Source organism: Oncorhynchus nerka, linkage group LG7 (assembly GCF_034236695.1).
Source record: "Oncorhynchus nerka isolate Pitt River linkage group LG7, Oner_Uvic_2.0, whole genome shotgun sequence".
Taxonomy (NCBI): Eukaryota; Metazoa; Chordata; class Actinopteri; order Salmoniformes; family Salmonidae; genus Oncorhynchus; species Oncorhynchus nerka.
Window position 1 is genome coordinate 83,524,145 of NC_088402.1, and position 24,621 is coordinate 83,548,765.

The 24,621-nt window shown below is 46.2% G+C and overlaps 1 protein-coding gene and 1 pseudogene across 1 annotated transcript; one reads left to right on the forward strand and one right to left on the reverse strand.

Annotated features, from left to right (window-relative positions):
* Positions 1-10,908: 10,908 nt before the first annotated feature.
* On the forward strand, positions 10,909-19,485 carry LOC135572585 (elastase-1-like). The gene is made up of 5 exons (XM_065020886.1): positions 10,909-11,097; positions 15,311-15,548; positions 15,638-15,900; positions 16,109-16,254; positions 17,618-19,485. Exons 1-5 carry the CDS (start codon positions 11,001-11,003, stop codon positions 17,864-17,866), a joined length of 993 nt encoding a protein of 330 aa, XP_064876958.1. The 5' UTR covers positions 10,909-11,000; the 3' UTR covers positions 17,867-19,485.
* A 2,287-nt stretch (positions 19,486-21,772) lies between these two features.
* The window catches only part of LOC115123436 (disco-interacting protein 2 homolog B-A-like), a 151,194-nt pseudogene continuing 148,345 nt past the window's right edge, over positions 21,773-24,621 (reverse strand).

Consider the following 24,621-nt stretch of genomic DNA (forward strand, 5'->3'; position numbering starts at 1 on the left):
TCCCTACCACTGAGGAAGTACAGTTCCCGCTCAGCCCAGTCAAAACTGTTCGCTGCTCTGGCCCCCCAATGGTGGAACAAACTCCCTCACGACGCCAGGACAGCGGAGTCAATCACCACCTTCCGGAATACCTAGGATAGGAATACCTAGGATAGGATAAAGTAATCCCTCTCACCCCCCCCCTTAAAAGATTTAGATGCACTACTGTTCCACTGGATGTCATAAGGTGAATGCACCAATTTGTAAGTCGCTCTGGATAAGAGCGTCTGCTAAATGACTTAAATGTAAAAATGTAAATGTAAGGTACTACATCTCAGTGCTGAGGCGACACTACAGCCTCGGGGTCTAAGGCACTGCATCTCAGTGCTGAGGCGACACTACAGCCTCGGGTCTAAGGCACTGCATCTCAGTGCTGAGGTGACACTACAGCCTCGGGGTCTAAGGCACTGCATCTCAGTGCTGAGGTGACACTACAGCCTCGGGGTCTAAGGCACTGCATCTCAGTGCTGAGGGGACACTACAGCCTCGGGTCTAAGGTACTAACATCAAGGCGGTGGCCCGTTCCTGTAGGTTCATGCTCTACAACATCCGCAGAGTACGACCCTGCCTCACACAGGAAGCGGCGCAGGTCCTAATCCAGGCACTTGTCATCTCCCGTCTGGATTACTGCAACTCGCTGTTGGCTGGGCTCCCTGCCCGTGCCATTAAACCCCTACAACTCATCCAGAACGCCGCAGCCCGTCTGGTGTTCAACCTTCCCAAGTTCTCTCACGTCACCCCGCTCCTCCGCTCTCTCCACTGGCTTCCAGTTGAAGCTCGCATCCACTACAAGACCATGGTGCTTGCCTACGGAGCTGTGAGGGGAACGGCACCTCAGTACCTCCAGGCTCTGATCAGGCCCTACACCCAAACAAGGGCACTGCGTTCATCCACCTCTGGCCTGCTCGCCTCCCTACCACTGAGGAAGTACAGTTCCCGCTCAGCCCAGTCAAAACTGTTCGCTGCTCTGGCCCCCCAATGGTGGAACAAACTCCCTCACGACGCCAGGACAGCGGAGTCAATCACCACCTTCCGGAATACCTAGGATAGGAATACCTAGGATAGGATAAAGTAATCCCTCTCACCCCCTTAAAAGATTTAGATGCACTACTGTTCCACTGGATGTCATAAGGTGAATGCACCAATTTGTAAGTCGCTCTGGATAAGAGCGTCTGCTAAATGACTTAAATGTAAAAATGTAAATGTAAGGTACTACATCTCAGTGCTGAGGCGACACTACAGCCTCGGGGTCTAAGGCACTGCATCTCAGTGCTGAGGCGACACTACAGCCTCGGGTCTAAGGCACTGCATCTCAGTGCTGAGGTGACACTACAGCCTCGGGGTCTAAGGCACTGCATCTCAGTGCTGAGGTGACACTACAGCCTCGGGGTCTAAGGCACTGCATCTCAGTGCTGAGGGGACACTACAGCCTCGGGTCTAAGGTACTAACATCAAGGCGGTGGCCCGTTCCTGTAGGTTCATGCTCTACAACATCCGCAGAGTACGACCCTGCCTCACACAGGAAGCGGCGCAGGTCCTAATCCAGGCACTTGTCATCTCCCGTCTGGATTACTGCAACTCGCTGTTGGCTGGGCTCCCTGCCCGTGCCATTAAACCCCTACAACTCATCCAGAACGCCGCAGCCCGTCTGGTGTTCAACCTTCCCAAGTTCTCTCACGTCACCCCGCTCCTCCGCTCTCTCCACTGGCTTCCAGTTGAAGCTCGCATCCACTACAAGACCATGGTGCTTGCCTACGGAGCTGTGAGGGGAACGGCACCTCAGTACCTCCAGGCTCTGATCAGGCCCTACACCCAAACAAGGGCACTGCGTTCATCCACCTCTGGCCTGCTCGCCTCCCTACCACTGAGGAAGTACAGTTCCCGCTCAGCCCAGTCAAAACTGTTCGCTGCTCTGGCCCCCCAATGGTGGAACAAACTCCCTCACGACGCCAGGACAGCGGAGTCAATCACCACCTTCCGGAATACCTAGGATAGGAATACCTAGGATAGGATAAAGTAATCCCTCTCACCCCCTTAAAAGATTTAGATGCACTACTGTTCCACTGGATGTCATAAGGTGAATGCACCAATTTGTAAGTCGCTCTGGATAAGAGCGTCTGCTAAATGACTTAAATGTAAAAATGTAAATGTAAGGTACTACATCTCAGTGCTGAGGCGACACTACAGCCTCGGGGTCTAAGGCACTGCATCTCAGTGCTGAGGCGACACTACAGCCTCGGGTCTAAGGCACTGCATCTCAGTGCTGAGGTGACACTACAGCCTCGGGGTCTAAGGCACTGCATCTCAGTGCTGAGGTGACACTACAGCCTCGGGGTCTAAGGCACTGCATCTCAGTGCTGAGGGGACACTACAGCCTCGGGTCTAAGGTACTAACATCAAGGCGGTGGCCCGTTCCTGTAGGTTCATGCTCTACAACATCCGCAGAGTACGACCCTGCCTCACACAGGAAGCGGCGCAGGTCCTAATCCAGGCACTTGTCATCTCCCGTCTGGATTACTGCAACTCTCGCTGTTGGCTGGGCTCCCTGCCCGTGCCATTAAACCCCTACAACTCATCCAGAACGCCGCAGCCCGTCTGGTGTTCAACCTTCCCAAGTTCTCTCACGTCACCCCGCTCCTCCGCTCTCTCCACTGGCTTCCAGTTGAAGCTCGCATCCACTACAAGACCATGGTGCTTGCCTACGGAGCTGTGAGGGGAACGGCACCTCAGTACCTCCAGGCTCTGATCAGGCCCTACACCCAAACAAGGGCACTGCGTTCATCCACCTCTGGCCTGCTCGCCTCCCTACCACTGAGGAAGTACAGTTCCCGCTCAGCCCAGTCAAAACTGTTCGCTGCTCTGGCCCCCCAATGGTGGAACAAACTCCCTCACGACGCCAGGACAGCGGAGTCAATCACCACCTTCCGGAATACCTAGGATAGGAATACCTAGGATAGGATAAAGTAATCCCTCTCACCCCCCCCCTTAAAAGATTTAGATGCACTACTGTTCCACTGGATGTCATAAGGTGAATGCACCAATTTGTAAGTCGCTCTGGATAAGAGCGTCTGCTAAATGACTTAAATGTAAAAATGTAAATGTAAGGTACTACATCTCAGTGCTGAGGCGACACTACAGCCTCGGGGTCTAAGGCACTGCATCTCAGTGCTGAGGCAACACTACAGCCTCGGGGTCTAAGGCACTGCATCTCAGTGCTGAGACGACACTACAGCCTCGGGTCTAAGGCACTGCATCTCAGTGCTGAGGCGACACTACAGCCTCGGGTCTAAGGCACTGCATCTCAGTGCTGAGGTGACACTACAGCCTCGGGGTCTAAGGCACTGCATCTCAGTGCTGAGGCGACACTACAGCCTCGGGTCTAAGGCACTGCATCTCAGTGCTGAGGGGACACTACAGCCTCGGGGTCTAAGGCACTGCATCTCAGTGCTGAGGGGACACTACAGCCTCGGGGTCTAAGGCACTGCATCTCAGTGCTGAGGGGACACTACAGCCTCGGGGTCTAAGACACTACATCTCAGTGCTGAGGCAACACTACAGCCTCGGGTCTAAGGTACTCCATCTCAGTGCTGAGGCAACACTACAGCCTCTGGGTCTAAGGCACTGCATCTCAGTGCTGAGGCGACACTACAGCCTCGGGGTCTAAGACACTACATCTCAGTGCTGAGGCGACACTACAGCCTCGGGGTCTAAGACACTACATCTCAGTGCTGAGGTGACACTACAGCCTCGGGTCTAAGGCACTGCATCTCAGTGCTGAGGCGACACTACAGCCTCGGGGTCTAAGACACTGCATCTCAGTGCTGAGGCGACACTACAGCCTCGGGTCTAAGGCACTGCATCTCAGTGCTGAGGCGACACTACAGCCTCGGGGTCTAAGACACTGCATCTCAGTGCTGAGGCGACACTACAGCCTCTGGGTCTAAGGCACTGCATCTCAGTGCTGAGGTGACACTACAGCCTCGGGGTCTAAGACACTGCATCTCAGTGCTGAGGCGACACTACAGCCTCGGGGTCTAAGACACTACATCTCAGTGCTGAGGCGACACTACAGCCTCGGGTCTAAGGTACTACATCTCAGTGCTGAGGGGAAACTACAGCCTCGGGTCTAAGGTACTCCATCTCAGTGCTGAGGCAACACTACAGCCTCTGGGTCTAAGGCACTGCATCTCAGTGCTGAGGGGACACTACAGCCTCGGGGTCTAAGGCACTGCATCTCAGTGCTGAGGGGACACTACAGCCTCGGGTCTAAGGTACTCCATCTCAGTGCTGAGGCAACACTACAGCCTCTGGGTCTAAGGCACTGCATCTCAGTGCTGAGGCGACACTACAGCCTCGGGGTCTAAGACACTACATCTCAGTGCTGAGGCGACACTACAGCCTCGGGTCTAAGGTACTACATCTCAGTGCTGAGGGGACACTACAGCCTCGGGTCTAAGGTACTCCATCTCAGTGCTGAGGCAACACTACAGCCTCTGGGTCTAAGGCACTGCATCTCAGTGCTGAGGGGACACTACAGCCTCGGGGTCTAAGGCACTGCATCTCAGTGCTGAGGGGACACTACAGCCTCGGGTCTAAGGTACTCCATCTCAGTGCTGAGGCAACACTACAGCCTCTGGGTCTAAGGCACTGCATCTCAGTGCTGAGGTGACACTACAGCCTCGGGGTCTAAGACACTGCATCTCAGTGCTGAGGCGACACTACAGCCTCGGGGTCTAAGACACTACATCTCAGTGCTGAGGCGACACTACAGCCTCGGGTCTAAGGTACTCCATCTCAGTGCTGAGGCGACACTACAGCCTCGGGGTCTAAGGCACTGCATCTCAGTGCTGAGGCGACACTACAGCCTCGGGGTCTAAGGCACTGCATCTCAGTGCTGAGGTGACACTACAGCCTCGGGGTCTAAGGCACTGCTTCTCAGTGCTGAGGCGACACTACAGCCTCGGGGTCTAAGACACTGCATCTCAGTGCTGAGGCGACACTACAGCCTCGGGGTCTAAGACACTACATCTCAGTGCTGAGGGGACACTACAGCCTCGGGTCTAAGGTACTCCATCTCAGTGCTGAGGCGACACTACAGCCTCGGGGTCTAAGGCACTGCATCTCAGTGCTGAGGCGACACTACAGCCTCGGGGTCTAAGGCACTGCATCTCAGTGCTGAGGTGACACTACAGCCTCGGGGTCTAAGGCACTGCATCTCAGTGCTGAGGCGACACTACAGCCTTGGGGTCTAAGGCACTGCATCTCAGTGCTGAGGTGACACTACAGCCTCGGGGTCTAAGGCACTGCATCTCAGTGCCGAGGGGGCACTACAGCCTCGGGTCTAAGGCACTGCATCTCAGTGCTGAGGGGACACTACAGCCTCGGGTCTAAGGCACTGCATCTCAGTGCTGAGGGGACACTACAGCCTCGGGGTCTAAGGCACTGCATCTCAGTGCTGAGGGGACACTACAGCCTCGGGTCTAAGGTACTCCATCTCAGTGCTGAGGCAACACTACAGCCTCTGGGTCTAAGGCACTGCATCTCAGTGCTGAGGGGACACTACAGCCTCGGGGTCTAAGACACTACATCTCAGTGCTGAGGCAACACTACAGCCTCGGGTCTAAGGTACTCCATCTCAGTGCTGAGGCAACACTACAGCCTCTGGGTCTAAGGCACTGCATCTCAGTGCTGAGGCGACACTACAGCCTCGGGGTCTAAGACACTACATCTCAGTGCTGAGGCGACACTACAGCCTCGGGGTCTAAGACACTACATCTCAGTGCTGAGGTGACACTACAGCCTCGGGTCTAAGGCACTGCATCTCAGTGCTGAGGCGACACTACAGCCTCGGGGTCTAAGACACTGCATCTCAGTGCTGAGGCGACACTACAGCCTCGGGTCTAAGGCACTGCATCTCAGTGCTGAGGCGACACTACAGCCTCGGGGTCTAAGACACTGCATCTCAGTGCTGAGGCGACACTACAGCCTCGGGTCTAAGGCACTGCATCTCAGTGCTGAGGCAACACTACAGCCTCTGGGTCTAAGGCACTGCATCTCAGTGCTGAGGTGACACTACAGCCTCGGGTTCTAAGACACTGCATCTCAGTGCTGAGGCGACACTACAGCCTCGGGGTCTAAGACACTACATCTCAGTGCTGAGGCGACACTACAGCCTCGGGTCTAAGGTACTACATCTCAGTGCTGAGGGGACACTACAGCCTCGGGTCTAAGGTACTCCATCTCAGTGCTGAGGCAACACTACAGCCTCTGGGTCTAAGGCACTGCATCTCAGTGCTGAGGGGACACTACAGCCTCGGGGTCTAAGGCACTGCATCTCAGTGCTGAGGGGACACTACAGCCTCGGGTCTAAGGTACTCCATCTCAGTGCTGAGGCAACACTACAGCCTCTGGGTCTAAGGCACTGCATCTCAGTGCTGAGGTGACACTACAGCCTCGGGGTCTAAGACACTGCATCTCAGTGCTGAGGCGACACTACAGCCTCGGGGTCTAAGACACTACATCTCAGTGCTGAGGCGACACTACAGCCTCGGGTCTAAGGTACTCCATCTCAGTGCTGAGGCGACACTACAGCCTCGGGGTCTAAGGCACTGCATCTCAGTGCTGAGGCGACACTACAGCCTCGGGGTCTAAGGCACTGCATCTCAGTGCTGAGGTGACACTACAGCCTCGGGGTCTAAGGCACTGCTTCTCAGTGCTGAGGCGACACTACAGCCTCGGGGTCTAAGACACTGCATCTCAGTGCTGAGGCGACACTACAGCCTCGGGGTCTAAGACACTACATCTCAGTGCTGAGGGGACACTACAGCCTCGGGTCTAAGGTACTCCATCTCAGTGCTGAGGCGACACTACAGCCTCGGGGTCTAAGGCACTGCATCTCAGTGCTGAGGCGACACTACAGCCTCGGGGTCTAAGGCACTGCATCTCAGTGCTGAGGTGACACTACAGCCTCGGGGTCTAAGGCACTGCATCTCAGTGCTGAGGCGACACTACAGCCTTGGGGTCTAAGGCACTGCATCTCAGTGCTGAGGTGACACTACAGCCTCGGGGTCTAAGGCACTGCATCTCAGTGCCGAGGGGACACTACAGCCTCGGGTCTAAGGCACTGCATCTCAGTGCTGAGGGGACACTACAGCCTCGGGTTTATCCCAGGCTGTGTCACAGCCAGCCGTGACCGGGAGAATCACAAGGCGGCTCACAATTGGCCCAGCGTCGTCCGGGTTAGGGGAGGGTTTGAGCCGGCCGGGATTTCCTTGTCATTGTGCTCTAGCGACTCTTTGTGGTGGCCGGGCACCTGCAAGCTGACTTCGGTTGTCAGTTGGACGGTGTTTCCGCCGACACATTGGTGCGGCTGACTTCCGGGTTAAGCGAGCAGTGTGTCAAGAAGCAGTGCGGCTTGGCAGGGTCTTGTTTCAGAGGACACATGGCTCTCGATCTGAGAGAAGATTGTAACTACCAATTGGATGTCACGAAATTGGGGAGAAAACTGGAGATAAAAAAAAAGAGAATGCGCTGATACTCTTCACTGCAGATCTGACCCATCACACCACTCTTCAAGAGGACCACTACACTCCTGATCGCCTTCTGTGCTCAGAGGTCCTTGATGAGGATCTACCTCATCACACCAATCGTATTAATACAAATCTGGTGGTATGGTGGTCAGAAAAAGACGTCATATTCTGGTCAGTAAAAAGATGGGGGAAAATCAGTACTTTTTCAACCAGTGTGCGACCAGAATATGACATCATAAAAATAAGTTCAATATCTTTTCCACCAGGTTTGGAACCCAGCAGCGGCAGCTCCACCTCTGTGGGAGCACAAGCCGTGCGAACACTGGTTGGATTGTGTTGCCAGCTATTTGCTATGAGGGGAACTGCCCCTTTTTAAAAAGTTCATCCAAGTGTTTCTTGCACAGAGATTGAGATCCTCTGTCCAACTTTCATCACTCAAACTATCCTGTCTGATTTATCTATAGTTATGCACATGTGGAAACGGGATTTATTTAGGCTACAATTATAAACTGATTTGTTTGAGCCCTGAATGCTGATTGGTTGATAGCCATGGTATATCAGCTGTGTACCAAAAACATACTTTTTGCTGTTCTAATTAAGTTGGTACCCAGTTTATAATAGCAATAAGGCACCTCAGGGGTTTGTGGTATATGGCCAATATACCACAGCTAAGGGCTGTTCTTTTTGGTATATTGAGTGGCTGCTGCCAACATACTGACTCAACTCCAGCCACTTTAATAATGGAAATGGATGGAAATTGATGTAAAAAATGTATCACTAGCCACTTTAAACAATGCAACTTAATAATGTTTACATGCCCTAAAAACCCTTTTAAAATCACTTATTCCACAACTGTACGATAGCACACAGGCTTCAGTGCGGGAGAAGTCCAAAAAGCTACTGCAGTTTGCCTTACCACTGACTGCTGGACATCAAGGGTAACCACTTCTTACATGTCGGTTACATGTCACTTCATTGAAGATTTAAAAAAAATGTCTATTTATGTCTATATTTTATGTCTATATTTTATGTCTAACTGTTGAGAGTAGCCAGAGAATGGCAAGTAGATGGAAAGTAGTGTGTTGTGTTAGCGACAATGCAGCTAAAATAACCAAAGCCATGAAATTGTTCAAATGGATCCATCATCCATGTCTTGCCCACACAATCAACCTGATTGTAAGAGATGCTCTGAAGGTGATTAAGCCCACTGTGGACAAAGTGAAAGCAGCTGTGGAATACTCCCACAGGAGCACAGTAGGTGCTGAAAAACTAAAGTCTACACAATGCCAGATGGGGATGCCTGAGCTGAGGCCTAAACAAGACTGCACTACAAGGTGGAATTCAACATATTATATGTTGAAGAGGTTTCTTGAGTCAAAGGATGTCATCATCTCTACCCTGGTCATTGTCAATGCATCTGTTGGTGCTCTGACCCAAGAGGAATGGGAGATGGTAGAGGAGGTGTGCAGAGTCCTGGAACCCTTTGAGCAGGTCACTGTGGAGATCAGTGGAGAGAGGTACAGTAAGCAGTTAGTACTACATCATTATTTAATCCAGTGTTATATATGTATATGAGCAGTAGATGAGAATGTAGTATCAGTGGACAAAACATGAACCTGAACTAATAAGTTACTGTTCTCTCTTTTCAGCTATGTGAGCCTCAAAAATGATACTCCTGTGTAAGGGTCTGCAGCGAATCACAGCCAGCCGCCAGAGAAAAGCAAACGTAACCACAGGACATGTGACAGAGTTGATGGACACCCTATGTTCATCAATGGACAGAAAGTTCCACAGCAGGGAATATAATCACGTGCTATCAGAAACCGTTGCACTTGACCCCAGGTTTAAGAAGTTAGCCTTCAGTGATGCCAGAGCGATTGATAAGGCTCTTCAAAGAATAACCTCAGCAGCAGGGAGGGACAGCCCCAGCAGTCAGCTGGCTCAGGAAACAGGAAGAAGAGGGATCAGATGGAGCAGAAGCACCAGCAATAGTGCCACAAACGTCTGCTGTTTGACGAGAGAGCAACTGGGGATGCAGCATGAAGGAATCCCTCAGCCGATGCCATAATGGAGGTCCAGTCCTATTTGGGGGAGCCCATCCAAAGATCTGCAGATCCTCTGAGCTGGTGGAAGAACAAGGCCTCTGTCTACCCTCGGCTTACTAAAGTCAGGACAGGGAGTCTCTGCATAGTGGCCACATCCGTTCCCTCTGAGAGGGTCTTCTCGAAAACGGGACAAATAATTACTGAGAGAAGAAAGCTCATCAGCCCCTCGAAAGTGAGGCAGCTTGCATTTCTGAATGCAAATCTCTCATAAAAGCTAAATGTGGTCAGCATTGCTGTGTGCTACTGGTTATAACATGGCAATAAAGAAGAGAGCGAAAAAAGGGACCAGTTTAATGTTTTAAGTGGGATGCTGCACTTTTGGACATTATTATTATTTATTTATTATTAATTATTTATTTTTCTTTGATATGTGCAATATTCTATTATTATGTTGTTCAGATTGTATTTGTTTATATAGATTAAAACGTTATACTTTAAATGCAAATGTTTAATAGCATAATAAACCAATGCATTTTTAAATACATTGTGGTTAAGGTAGAGTGTGATTTCATTTAATCATTTAATTAGAATTGTTTTAACACCAGTCAATATCAAACTATCGCAAACTGTTTGACTTGAAAAAATACAAAAAACATTTTTTTTAAAGAGCCGTTTGGGAGCCAAATGAGCCGGCTCTTTTTGGTGAGCTGAGCCGAACGACCCGACTCACTGAAAAGATCCGGAAGCCCATCACTAAACGGCAACCATCTCGCGCCCCGAGTATTCAGTCAATCAGCGGCCGCCGCTGCCACTGAGGCTAACAATTAATATTCGTGGTTAAAATTTTCTGGGATTTAGCTACATGTCCATAAAATCTGTTTAACAATATATATATATATATATATATATATATATATATATATATATATATATATATATATATGTTGCAATGACACCGTTTGGTTGGCCTGCATATAAGCATATTTTAAGGCAGCCTCCACTGCAAAGTGGACTGGACGTTACGATGGGGGTGCATGCGTAAATTCACTCTGGAGTTCTAGAGGGAACTCCAGAGTGTGCTCTGGGCGTTCGTAAATTAATCAATTATTCTGCGCTTTGCCCCACTAAGACGAGAGTGCTCTGAAATCGGAGTGAATTTATGAACGCGCCCATTGTGAATGACGAGTTGAGTTCACCAATCATGGTGCTCTGTTGTGTGGCGCGCACTCAACGATCAATGTTGGGAGTGCGTCATCAAATGTAACAGTTTTTGACCGTTTGAATAAAGGCTTCTCGTACCCGTTTGTCAATGTAGCTAGCTAGCTAGTTAGCGAACGCCTGGTCGAGCCGTATAGCTAGCAACATCTGGCTAACGTACTTTGCTAAGATGAACTCCTGTGCCAAATTGTTCATTTTGATAGCCATCGCAGGAGTTTGTGTTATCTTGTATTTGGCCACTTTGGAGGAACATGTTACAACAGACCGTGAGTTGCTAGCACAGCGTTTAGTAAACAAACATTCCTTGGTTGATTTACCTGTATTATACTCGGTGTATTATATACAGTTGAAGTCGGAAGTTTACATACACTTATGTTGGAGTCATTAAAACTCGTTTTTCAACAAACTATAGTTTTGGCAAGTCGGTTAGGACATCTACTTTGTGCATGACACAAATAATTTTTCCAACAATTGTTTACAGATTATTTCACTTATAATTCACTGTATCACAATTCCAGTGGGTCAGAAGTTTATATACACTTAGTTGACTGTGCCTTTAAACAGCTTGGAAAATTCTAGAAAATGATGTCATGGCTTTAGAAGCTTCTGAAAGGCTAATGGACATAATTTGAGTCAATTGGAGGTGTACCTGTGGATGTATTTCAAGGCCTACCTTCAAACCCAGTGCCTCTTTGCTTAACATGGGAAAATCAAAAGAAATCAGCCAAGACCTCAGAAAAAAATGTAGACCTCCACAAGTCTGGTTCATCCTTGGGAGCAATTTCCAAACACCTAAAGGTACCACGTTCATCTGTACAAACAATAGTACGCAAGTATAAACACCATGGGACCACGCAGCTATCATACCGCTCAGGAAGGAGACGCATTCTGTCTCCTAGAGATGAACGTACTAGAGGTCGACCGATTATGATTTTTCAATGCCGATGATGCCGATGCTGATTATTGGAGGACCAAAAAAAGCCGATACCGATTAATTATATTTAATTAATTAATTAATTAAATATACCGATACCGATTAATTAATTAAATATATAGAGATATTTAATGCATTTGTAATAATGACAATTACAACAATACTGAATGAACACTTATTTTAACTTAATATAATACATCAATAAAATCTATTTAGCCTCAAGTAAATAATGAAACATGTTCAATTTGGTTTAAATAATGCAAAAACAAAGTGTTGGAGAAGAAAGTAAAACGTTTCAGTTCCTTTCTCAGAACATGAGAACATATAAAAGCAACCTTCGTCTCTCCCTAGCCAGTACGGGAGTTGTAGCTATGATACAAGATAGTAGCTACTAATAATTGGATACCACGAAATTGGGGAGAAAAAGGGCAAAAAAAAAAAAAAAAAGAAGAAGATGTTTTAGGTTGTAGGAATTATAGGACTATTGGATGTTCTTATAGTCACTTTAGTATTGCCAGTGTAACAGTATAGCTTCCGTCCCTCTCCTCGTTCCTCCCTGAGCTCAAACCAGCAACACAATGACAACAGCCACCACATTGAAGCAGGGTTACCCATGCAGAGCAAGGGAAACAACCACCCCAAGGCTCAGAGCGAGTGAAGTTTGAAACGCTATAAGCGTGCGCTAACTAGCCAGACATTTCACTTCGGTTACACCAGCCTCATCTCGGGAGTTGATAGGCTTGAAGTCATAAACAGCGAAATGCTTGACGCACAACGAAGAGCTGCTGGCAAAACGCACGAGAGTGCTGTTTGAATGAATGTTTACGCGCCTGCGTCTGCCTAGCACCGCTCAGTCAGATACTTAGATACTTGTATGCTTGTATGCTCAGTCAGATTATATGCAACGCAGGACACGCTAGATAATATCTAGTAATATCATCAACCATGTGTACTTAACTAGTGATTATGATTGATTGTTTTTTACAAGATAAGTTTAATGCTAGCTAGCAACTTACCTTGGCTTACTGCATTTGCGTAACAGGCAGTCTCCTTGTGGAGTGCAACGAGAGAGAGACAGGTCGTTATTGCGTTGGACTAGTTAACTGTAAGGTTGCAAGATTGGATCCCCCGAGCTGACAAGGTGAAAATCTGTCGTTCTGCCCCTGAACGAGGCAGTTAACCCACCGTTTCTAGGCCGTCATTGAAAATAAGAATGTGTTCTTAACTGACTTGCCAAGTTAAATAAAGATTAAATAAAGGTGTAAAAAAAAATACAGATTTACGATTGTTATGAAAACCTGAAATCGGCCCTAATTAATCGGCCGACCTCTAGAACGTACTTTTGTGTGAAAAGTGCAGAACAACGGACCTTGTGAAGATGCTGGAGGAAACAGGTACAAAAGTATCTATATCCACAGTAAAACTAGTCCTATATCGACATAACCTGAAAGGCCGCTCAGCAAGGAAGAAGCCACTGCTCCAAAACGGCCATAAAAACGCCAGACTATGGTTTGCAACTGCACATGGGGACAAAGATCGTACTTTTTGGAGAAATGTCCTCTGGTCTGATGAAACAAAAATATAACTGTTTGGCCATAATGACCATCGTTATGTTTGGAGGAAAAAGGGGGACACTTGCAAGCCGAAAAACACCATCTCAACCTTGAAGCATGGGGGTGGCAGCATCATGTTGTGAGGGTGCTTTGCTGCAGGAGGGACTGGTGCACTTCACAAAATAGACGGCATCATGATGCAGGAAAATAATATGTATATATTGAAGCAACATCTCAAGACATCAGTCAGGAAGTTAAAGCTTGGTCATTTGCGGTCTTCCAAATGGACAAAGATCCCAAGCATACTTCCAAAGTTGTGGCAAAATGGCTTAAGGACAAGAAATTCAAGGTATTGGAGTGGCCATGACAAAGCCCTTACCTCCATCCCATAGAAAATTAGTGGGCAGAACTGAAAAAGTGTGTGCGAGCAAGGAGGCCTACAAACCTGACTCAGTTACACCAGCTCTGTCAGGAGGAATGGGCCAAAATTCACCCAATTTATTGTGGGATGCTTATTGTGGAAGGCGACCCGAAATGTTTGACCCAAGTGAAACAATTTAAAGGCAATGCTACCAGATACTAATTGAGTGTATGTAAACTTCTGACCCACTGGGAATGTGATGAAAGAAATAAAAGCTGAAATAAATCACTCTCTCTACTATTATTCTGACATTTCACATTCTTAAAATAAGGTGATGATCCTAACTGACCTAAGACAGGTAGTTTTTACTAGGATTAAATGTCAGGAATTGTGAAAAACTGAGTTTAAATGTATTTGGCTAAGGTGTATGTAAACTTCCGACTTCAACTGCATTCACTCTTATACACCTGTATTATTTAATGCCTATACAAACTAAATCATGATTCAATACAATGTTTTAGCCTATTCAAAATATGCTGATGATATGCCTCTAGTTGGCCTTCAGCTTGAGGGGCTAGACGATGATCTCGGACCACGATGCACATATTAATGACTGAAATCACGTAGATGACAGGGTGCCCTTCAGTCTTGTTAATGCTGATGATGAATGTCTTTCTCTTCATGATGATCATGGTTTTAGACCAATGATGCAACACATAGGAAATGTTGGAAATTTTTCTAAATCTATAAGGGACTCAGATAAACTGACGTAGCTATCGGTCATAGCTAGCCTAATCCTAATTCTGCTCCATTGCTGGTATTTATGTTTTTAATCAAGAAATAACTTGATCATGGATTGTCAGTTAAGTTACATGCTGACCAGACCGGAAACGTCGTGTGCGCGAGCGTCGCAAAATAAATGTAGAAATCCATGTTATTCAATTATTGCACCTACACTGCTCGCGTGCGCCAACGAGCGTCTGCGATGCCAAGGGCTAAAATATAACTCCTTTCTATTTCTGACGCAGATCGGGCTGAAAGTCCTGCCTCTCCCATCCCCTCATTGGTTTATAGAAGCAGGTACCCACGTGCCATCTCCTCATTGGTTATACCCACGTGGGTGATTGAAAGACCAACTGTTTTGCCCGTAGTCGTGGTAATACTATGACAGTTTTGATGCGATCACCATATAAATTCAAAGATGAAAAAGCCTGGAAGGAGAGATGACTAGAAAAGATTTGGTTAACCGTTTTGTGTGTGTGGATTAATTTGTTGGAGTAGAGGACCTTGTGCAGTTCAGGTAAAATAACAACTCAATGTTTATATCCCAGGACAAATTAGCTAGCAATAGCAAGCTAACTAGCTAAATTTCCATACATGTTTAATGCTTTTCGACCTGTCCCCAAATTAATGTCATTGGTTCAGAGTTTGTTTTGCTATTTTAACCTGCGTGTCGTGATCGTGTTTGGTGTAGGGGGACAAAATACATTTATGCACGATAGCGCACACTGTGGTAACATTTCCCCAGCACCATCAGCTTTATGTACCAGGTATTCATGTCTTCAAATGGTGTGGCTGGCCATTAGGCTGAAGCACAAACTCAGGATTGTGGTTCTTGTCTTCGTATTTAGTGAATTGTGGAAAGAGACCAGAGAGACCATCAACGATGATGCCATTTGACTATGATGATTATGGTGGTGGTCGGTTCATTGGTGGCACTCCAATTGACCCTAGTATTTGGCCGTGGCAAGTCTCCATCATGCACCGTCCGACCGCAGCAGATCCTTTTCAGCATCACTGTGGAGGAGCCATCATCAGCCAGGACTGGATACTGACAGCTGCCGTATGTGTTCATGCACCACAGCATCGGTATATACCACAGCATATATTAAGTCTACCGTTTAGCTACTTTAGCAGTTGTCTTTTTCCAAAACTTTTCTTTGCCCTTTTTGTTTCAGCCTTTCAAGCAACCTGATAGTCAAAGCTGGGACCACGGATACAAACCACAATGACGCGAACACACAGGAATTACAAATTGAGAGGATAGTCCCGCACAAACTTTTTAATCCTATCACACTGCGATACAACATCGCACTTCTGAAGTTGAAACGCCCCCTTGTATTCAACACCTTTGTGGATGAAATTTGCATCCCAGATAATTCCAATGTTGAAGAACATCAGTATGGTATCTGCCACATCACAGGCTATGCAGGGCCCAATGGTAAGTCTTACAACAAAATAACATGGTTTACATCGTCAAAGTAGAGCTGGCCATATAGCCTACTGTAGAGGGCTTGAAATGGTCAGAAATGATGGTCATGGGAAGAGCAGGTGTCCTGAATGTTTTGTATACTCAGTGTATTAAAAACAAAAATATAATGTATAAGCCTTTAACACAAATTACGGTTAACCTATTTGCTCTTCGACAGCAAACACCAGCATTTTACAAGAAGCAGAAGTGAAGAAAATTGGCAATCCCAGGTGTAACATGCCTACCTGGTGGAACTACAAAGTGGCTAGGGACATGTTTTGTATGTCTCATCCCAGTGGCATGGGTGGTCCTGATGGTTGTGAGGTAAACAGAGGCCGATACAACCTGTTACATTCAGACAAGAGATGTGTCCCCAATGGCACCCCTTTTGACCAGAGCCCTGGGGTGCCATTTGGGACACAAACATGTCCTACATTTGGTTTAATCTCTGACATTTTAGATAACATGTTAGTTAGGCAAAAATATAAAAAGTGTTCTTTTATTTCAGCTCTTGAAACATCTCAGAAATGTCCCATATGCACAAAAAGATATCAAATGTTGTGCACACATTTGTTTACATCCCTGTTAGTGAGCATTTCTTTAGCCAAGATAAATCGATCCACCTGACAGGTGTGGTATATCAAGAAGCTGATAACACAACATGATCATTATATAGGTGCACATTGTGCTGGGGACAAAAGACAACTCTAAAATGTCCAGTTTTTGTCACACAATGCAATGCTACAGATGTCTCAAGTTGAGAGACTGTGCTATTGGCATGCTGATGGCAGGAATGTCCACCAGAGCTGTTGCCAGATAATTGCATTTTTATTTCTCTACCATAAGCCGCCTCCATCGTTTTAAAAAATTTAAACATGTCAACGTTGTGAACAAAGTGCCCCATGGGGGCAGTTGTGTTCTGGTATGGGCAGGCATAAGCTATGGACAACAAACAAAATTGCATTTTATTGATGGCATATTGAATGCACAGAGATACCGTGACGAGATCATGAGGCCCATTGTCGTGCCATTCATCCACCGCCATAACCTCATGTTTTCAGCATGATAATGCACAGCCCCATGCAACAAGGATCTGTACACAATTCCCGGAAGCTGAAAATGTCACAGTTCTTCCATAGCCTGCATAATCACCGGACATGTCACCCATTGAGCATGTTTGGGTTGCTCTGGATCGATGTCTACAACAGTGTGTTCCAGTTCCTGCCAATATTCAGCAACTTTGCAGAACCATTGAAGAGCAGGAGGACAGCATTCCACAGGCCACAATCAACAGCCTGATCAACTCTATGCAAAGGGGATGTCACGCTGCCTGAGGCAAATGGTGGTCACACCAGATACTGACTGGATTTCTGATCCACACCCCTACCTTATTTTTAAAGGTACAGTATCTGTGACCAACAGATGCATATCAGTATTCACAGTCATGTGAAATCTATAGATTAGGTCCTCATTTATTTCAATTGATTGATTTTGTAATATGAACTGTAACTCAGTAAAATCTTTGAAATTGTTGCATTTATATTTTTGTTCATTTAGATTGTACAAATCCATGTTATGATAATTAATATTCTTCTAAGAAAATCACCTCCCGAAAGAACACGAATCCCAAAGTCACAAAGTAGTTATGTTAAGTTTAAATGTTTGCTTATCGCTTGTTTTTCCTCAGATGAATCTTGGGGGCCCTGTGAGCTGCTTCATGCCTGCAAACAACCGCTACTACATCTATGGGGTGCGGGTGTATACCCAAGACTGTGGTGTGCCTCGGCGGCCCAACATTTACCTCAAAGTGAGCAAGCATTTCTACTGGATTCAAAGAGAAGTTGGGGACAGCGCCCCCCCCATCCCTGCACCAATTCACAGTCGTTCTTTGGCCATGTGCTTTTTGCTTTCCAGCTTAGCTAAGGTGGTGATTTGACAGTTTCCACACCAGTTACATTTGTGACATTTTATTTATTAATTTAATTTGAGAGCAGTCTAAATATTTTTAACTAAACATATGATACTATAAATAAAAAGTATGGAGGAAAGGATTTTGAGCGCTCAGACAACACAAATGAAGCTGACACCCCCCCACAGGGGCAGGGAGCAGCACCATAGACACCAGGCTTGGAGGGGTGGGGTGAATAGTAGAGACAGTCAAAAGTTTGCCATGCAACACCAAGGTAGATGCTACTGTACGTAATTACTTTTTTGTTGATGCAGATTGTAGAACATTGGGTTGCCTTGTATTTGATATCTCAGATGACAAATTAAGTAGACTTCACCCTCCACATATACTCATTCCAAAATGTAACTTGCCTGCAAATGTTGTGAAAAGCTGAAGTTAAGCCAAGAGATCTAGAAAACACTAGGACATTCAGCTGAGAAAGATTCCATTTTCCTCTGTAATAATGTGGTAACGCACAATATTTTCATCCATCTCTTTTCATTAGTCTCCGCCACAGCATCTCTTTTCAACACTTTTAGGAATTAGCGACTGAGCAGCCCAAGCACAAATGACAGAAATGGGTGGGCTGTTGATGTTCAAAATGAAGTGACTGTCAGGTCGTAACACCAATCAGACATCAAGTGGGAGAGGCTGTAGGGGAAACCAGCGGCTGTGAAAAGAGACTAGTGGCTTTACAGATCACAGAGCAGAGACATGCTGACAAAAGCAGATTTTTATTGTTTCATTTTGCTAAACCAAATAGAAAACAAATGATCCCCATTGACAACATGACAGAACGTTGGTCAAATAGGACACGTTTGCCTCTGAGTTGGAACTCATTGCATCACTGACAATATTGAGAAGATCTTGTACAGCATTTATGCATAGTGAGCAGCCTTGAGGTATATATATTTTGGGCCCTTGATGTTTACAAATAACATTAATCATCCGAAATAGATTGTTTTATCACTACACAAGTACAGTACATTGTGCTTACAATACACTAAAAGCTTAACATCCTTTATTGTTTTCAGTTTTACTGCAATTGGCACAGTGTTTATTACAAAATATATGGAAATATTGGCAATCCTGATCATTTGTCCTAGCCTGGTCCTATACCGGTTTGTGCTTTTGCCAATTGGAGCTAGCACAATAGTACAAACAGGCTGGAACTCAAGCTAGGTTTTTCCATGGATAGAATCTTGAAAAACTTTCCCCTTATTTCCAGTTTTGGATAGCACCAATGTGTCTAATGAATGTATGGCAGGACAACATGTTGTCACACCCATAGAATTAGATTGAGTAGAACGGGCTTGGAACCGCTCACACCATGAAGATTGAGTGGTAAATTCCTTCTAGTTCTATGGTCACACCACTATAAGATAAGATGATGATTTAAACATGCAAAGGTGGAATGATACAGTAGCAGCTTGGCAAGAAAGCCAAATACCACAGAATAGTCCCAAAAACATTTTTTATGAATCATTAAATGTAACTTTACTCTAAAGATGGACTTAAGTTACAATGTTTGTCATTCAAGTAGTTTTAACTTCCTAAATCAAACAAGGCTTTTGTTTTGCCACAGCGTTGTGTAGGGTAGTTGAAATCTTGCATGAAAAACATTACAATCATTTAAATAATGAATTTCTCATTTGGATGGATGGAATAAAAATAGTTTGATGCTAGGCTGGATCCTTGGGATGTCCTGCTAGAGTCAATCCCTAAAAATGACATTACAGTGAATGACATAAAATAAGCCAATCAACAAAAAAGAAACTGGCATTTTTCGAACAAAAATATTGTTCAATATTTTGATGTTCATTTAATTAAAAATTGAAATTAAACTTTTTTTCCACAAGGAAAGGCAAACGATGTCACCATTTAAACCATACGATCACACACACCAGTAATAATGATATGGAAAAGTGCAAATTGTTACCACCTGCCAAACCATATGATATGCTTCCTTTAATTTTGAAATGTGTTACTTAGCCTACGTTTAAGTCTGTGATGCAGAAATTTGCTGTCAAGTATGAAAGATCAGTCAAGTTTTATGAACAAATAATAAGTTCATAATTTCAATGTACACAGTAACACCAGTTATACAGTTTTTGACCTCTAAAATATACCCTATACGGTCAACATCTTACCCTTCACAATCCCTTTTCTAGTCATAATACAATCAGCATAATGAAATGAAAACCTTTGACAAATAATAACAGTAAAAGTATTACAAGTTCCACAGGTTTTATAAGGCAAGAATTTGTCCTCATCTTATACCCACTGTCAACTGAGTTTGGTAATTCACCAAGTCCTTGATTTATGAAGATGTCACGTTTCATGATGGCACAAAACAAAGGGAAAGGGGATACCTAGTCAGTTGTACAACTGAATGCATTCAACTGAAATGTGTCTTCCACATTTAAAGGCACAGCAGTCTTCCGACATCCCAGATGTAGCCTCATGTGAAGTTAGTCAGAGATATAGATGCACCTTGGTGACTCAATTGGCACTCCAGAATCAACAAACAAGCCTAGCAATTGACTAGCCACGGACCCCAAGGCTTTGCCATCTGAAAGCCTGTGACAGAGGCCAGCAGCTGACTGACTGATACTTATTCAAGCTAAGATAGTGATTCAGCAGAGGAGCCTTCATGATATCAGGTCAGCCAGCAAGTTAATCAGAAGTTTATTGTTCCATATTACCAGTATTTTGTGCTTGCTAGATATTTAAATAATGACGATAAATATGTGTAAAGATAAATATGTACAGCAGTTTAGTCGTATGTACAGACATACATATAACCCTGACCTCATAAAACAGCAGTTAAAACAGAAGTCCATTTTATCTACGTGATCGATGAGAGAACTCTCATGGAACGATTCCTGCTCATACATCAAGACCTTAAAATATTGTCCCCCAAAAATAAACACGGTCTGTTTTGTTGTGCGAGTTTTCTGCTGGTATGTTTATGTTGCACATCTGTTTCATTCCATACCAATGACAAGTGTGTTTTAAAAGTGAATTCTTCTAGCACGTCTAAAAGAGTTTAACACAGCAGTAAAGTGTAAAAAAAAGAAAACGAGGTCTATGGGACAGACACGTAAGATGACCGGTCAATTCCAGCTCTGCAGTAAGTATAGCTACTATAGCACCTACTGAGGTGCAGGCGTTTGTCTGACTCAGTGGGCTGTACTTACTGCTGCTATTGTATTGTTTGTGATATTGTTTAGTTCTTCTGCATTTCTTGATGAAAAATAGAAGTGAGTAGAGGTCAGAGTCTCCCATCGACAATCCAGGGGACATATAGACTGCGTCTCAAATGGCACCCTATTCCCTATTTAGTGGACTACTTTTGACCAAGGCCCATAGGGTAGTACACTATATAGGGAATAGGTTGCCATTTGGGACGTACAATATGCATGGCCCCAGGTCTTTCCAACTCCTTTGGTCATTGTCTGATGAGGAGTTGATCTGCATAAACAGATCTGGGACTAGGCTAGGAGAGATTATGGAAGGACAAGGAAAGGTTAAAGTGCATGGGGAAGCTTCCAGCTCGTCACGTTGACTCCACAGTCCTATCCTGACCAACATGACGGACTGTGGACCACTCAGGAGAGAGGAGAGAGCAGGGTACAGGCTGAACCAGGGAATGGATCGAGATGAGAAACACACCTCTGTATTTTCTTCTAGAAAACAAGATTCACAATAATAATGTCTGGGGATAAAATCATGGTTAGGAGCAGTCGGGGAGAGACAGTGGATGAGGGTATTGGCAAACATCTACTTGATAGGTGGACCCAAGTGTCAAATCAAAGAGGAGAAACCAATCATCTTCCTACTCTTGTCAGTGGGAGGCAGGGAGTGGTTGGAAAAGCACCAGTAAAAGCAGCAAAACCCCATGCAGACAGACATGCTCCAACTTCACTCCCACCCACAGCCTTAATAAACAGTCTCTGTTTCATAGAGAGGAGACTCTGGCCGAGAGAAAAAGAACGCTGGGGCAGGAATTACTGTAACAGGATGGCTAAACCAAGTCCAAGCCCATCCACCAATGCTACTCCTGCCCTGTCAATCTGTCCCACTGCCAGATGAGTGAGTGTGTGAGGTCCATTCTTGGGAGAAGCAGTCCACCCCCCAGCCCCCTCTCTGTGTCTAGCGCCTCCCTCTCAGAGCCTCTATACTTTAGCCTCTACCCCAGTGGACCCTCATAGCCAGCCTCCACTCCAGTGGACCCCCATAGCCAGCCTCCACTCCAGTGGACCCCCATAGCCAGCCTCCTCCCCAGTGGACCCTCATAGCCAGCCTCCACTCCAGTGGACCCCCATAGCCAGCCTCCACTCCAGTGGACCCCCATAGCCAGCCTCCACCCCAGTGTGAATGGGGCCTGGGCCCTCCTCACATGTTATAGGCCACGTAGATGGGGTCCAGCTGGTCGGCCAGGAACGAGTCCCGGAGGTGCATCCTCTGCTTCTCTCCCCGTGAGTTGATGGGGATGACCCCCGGGTCAACAACAACCACCACACCCACAATCAGGTGGTGCTCCTCCAGAACCACGTTGGTCACCAGAGGCACCAAGTCCAGGGCCTCCTGCTCCGACCCGGCCAGCTCTGCCACTACTACCAGGAGGTTGGTCCACGTGAACACAGCACTGAGGAGAGAGACAGCCACCCATCAAGTTAACATTCAGGGGTACACAGCAGATATAGAGAATGACCAGCACCAGTCAGTCACTCATCAAGTTCAACATTCAACTGGTTCAGTGGGGTAGAGCACAGTGCTGTGTACCCTTCCCGTTCTTTCTCAACACCAAGGAAACCAAACATGTGGGTTTATACTAGATACAGTATATGTCAATGTCAAACACAGTTCTGGTACAGACCACAAAACAGTCACATCAGGTTACAATACACCTAGTTAAGCATGCATGAACTGTGTGTTTCTGAGCAGACAACAGTATCTCACCTCTCAGCGATGCTGCGGTGTGCCCGGGACACAGAGGTCTCGATGTCGATGGGGTGGTAGCGAAGCCCCCTGAGCTCCAACGTCTCATCCAGCTGGCCCACCACAAACAGAGCGTCATGACGATCTGAAGGGAAGGCAGGCAGATGGATCAGGACTGAAAATACATTTGTCATCAACACAGACCGCTTAGAAACTCGACACCCAGGGTGCTGCTTTTATCTCAATATCAAATCATTTCAATATCAAATCATTTCTGGGTAACAATTAAGTACCTTCATGTGATTGCTTTCAATTAAAATGGTTAAACAAAAATAGCTTCATAGTAAAGAGCAATTTTGCTAGGACTGTCTGGGAGGGGTCTGAGTGGGAGGGGAAAACTGAAAACTAACTGTTATTGGCAGACAGGTTTGGAACTCTTTCTTATTGGTCTATTAACCAATTTACCGCCTAGTGATGTCACCAGGCAGGCCAAAGCTCCATCCCACCAAACCAGGCTGAAATTTCAGGCAATATTTTCAAACAGCTCTTACACTAAAAGGGTATTATCATAATTATCACAGTATTATTTCAACCTCATCCACTGCACCTACCTGGTGTATGTGACAATAAAATAAAATACATTTACAAAAAACAGAAAATTACATTTTTGACTGCACTGGGCCTTTAAAAAGGCACAATCAAATCAAAATGTATGTGTCACATGCGCCAAATACAACAGGTACCTTACAAGTGAAATGTTTACTTACAAGCCCTTAGCCAACAACGCAGTTTTAAGAAAATACCAAAAAAACCAAATAATTAAAGAGCAGCAGTAAAATAACAATAGCGAGGGGTACCGGTACAGAGTCAATGCGCAGAGTCACCGGTGTCAAGGTATGTACATGTAGGTAGAGTTATTAAAATGACTATGCATAGATAATAACAGTTGCGTAGAAGGGGAGCAATGCAAATAGTCTGAGTAGCCATTTGATTAGAATTTCAGCAGTCTTATGGCTTGGGGCTAGATGCCTCTTGGACCTAGACTTGGCGCTCTGGTACTGCTTGCTTTGCGGTAGCAGAAGAACAGTCTACGACTAGGGCGGCTGGAGTCTTTGACAATGTTTAGTGCCTTCCTCTGACACAGCCTGATATAGAGGTCCTGGATGGCAGGAAGCTTGGCCCCGGTGACTGGGCCGTACGCACTACACTCTACCCTTGCGGTCGGAGGCCGTGCACTTGCCATACCAGGCAGTGATGCAACCCGTCAGGATGCTCTCGATGGTGCAGCTGTTAAACCTTTTGAGGATCTGAGGACATTAATAGGTTTTGTTGTTCCCTCTTCACAACTGTCTTGGTGTGCTTGGACCATGTTAGTTTATTGGTGAGGTGGACACCAAGGAACTTAAAGCTCTCAAGCTGCTCCACTACAGCCCTGTCGATGAGAATGGGGGTGTGCTCGGTCCTCTTTTTCCTGTAGTCCACAATCATCTCCTTTGTCTTGATCACGTTGAGGGAGAGGTTGTTGTCCTGGCACCACATGGCCAGGTCTCTGACCTCTTCCCTATAGGCTCGTTGTTGTCGGTGATCAGGCATACCACTGTTGTCATTGGCAAACTTAATGATGGTGTTGGAGTCGTGCCAGGCCGTGCAGTCATTAGTGAACAGGGAGCACAGGAGGGGACTGAGCACGCACCTGGGGCCCCGTGTTGAGGATCAGCGTGGCGGATGTGTTGTTACCTACCCTTACCATCTGGGAGCAGCCCGTCAGGAAGTCAGGATCCAGTTGCAGAGGGAGGTGT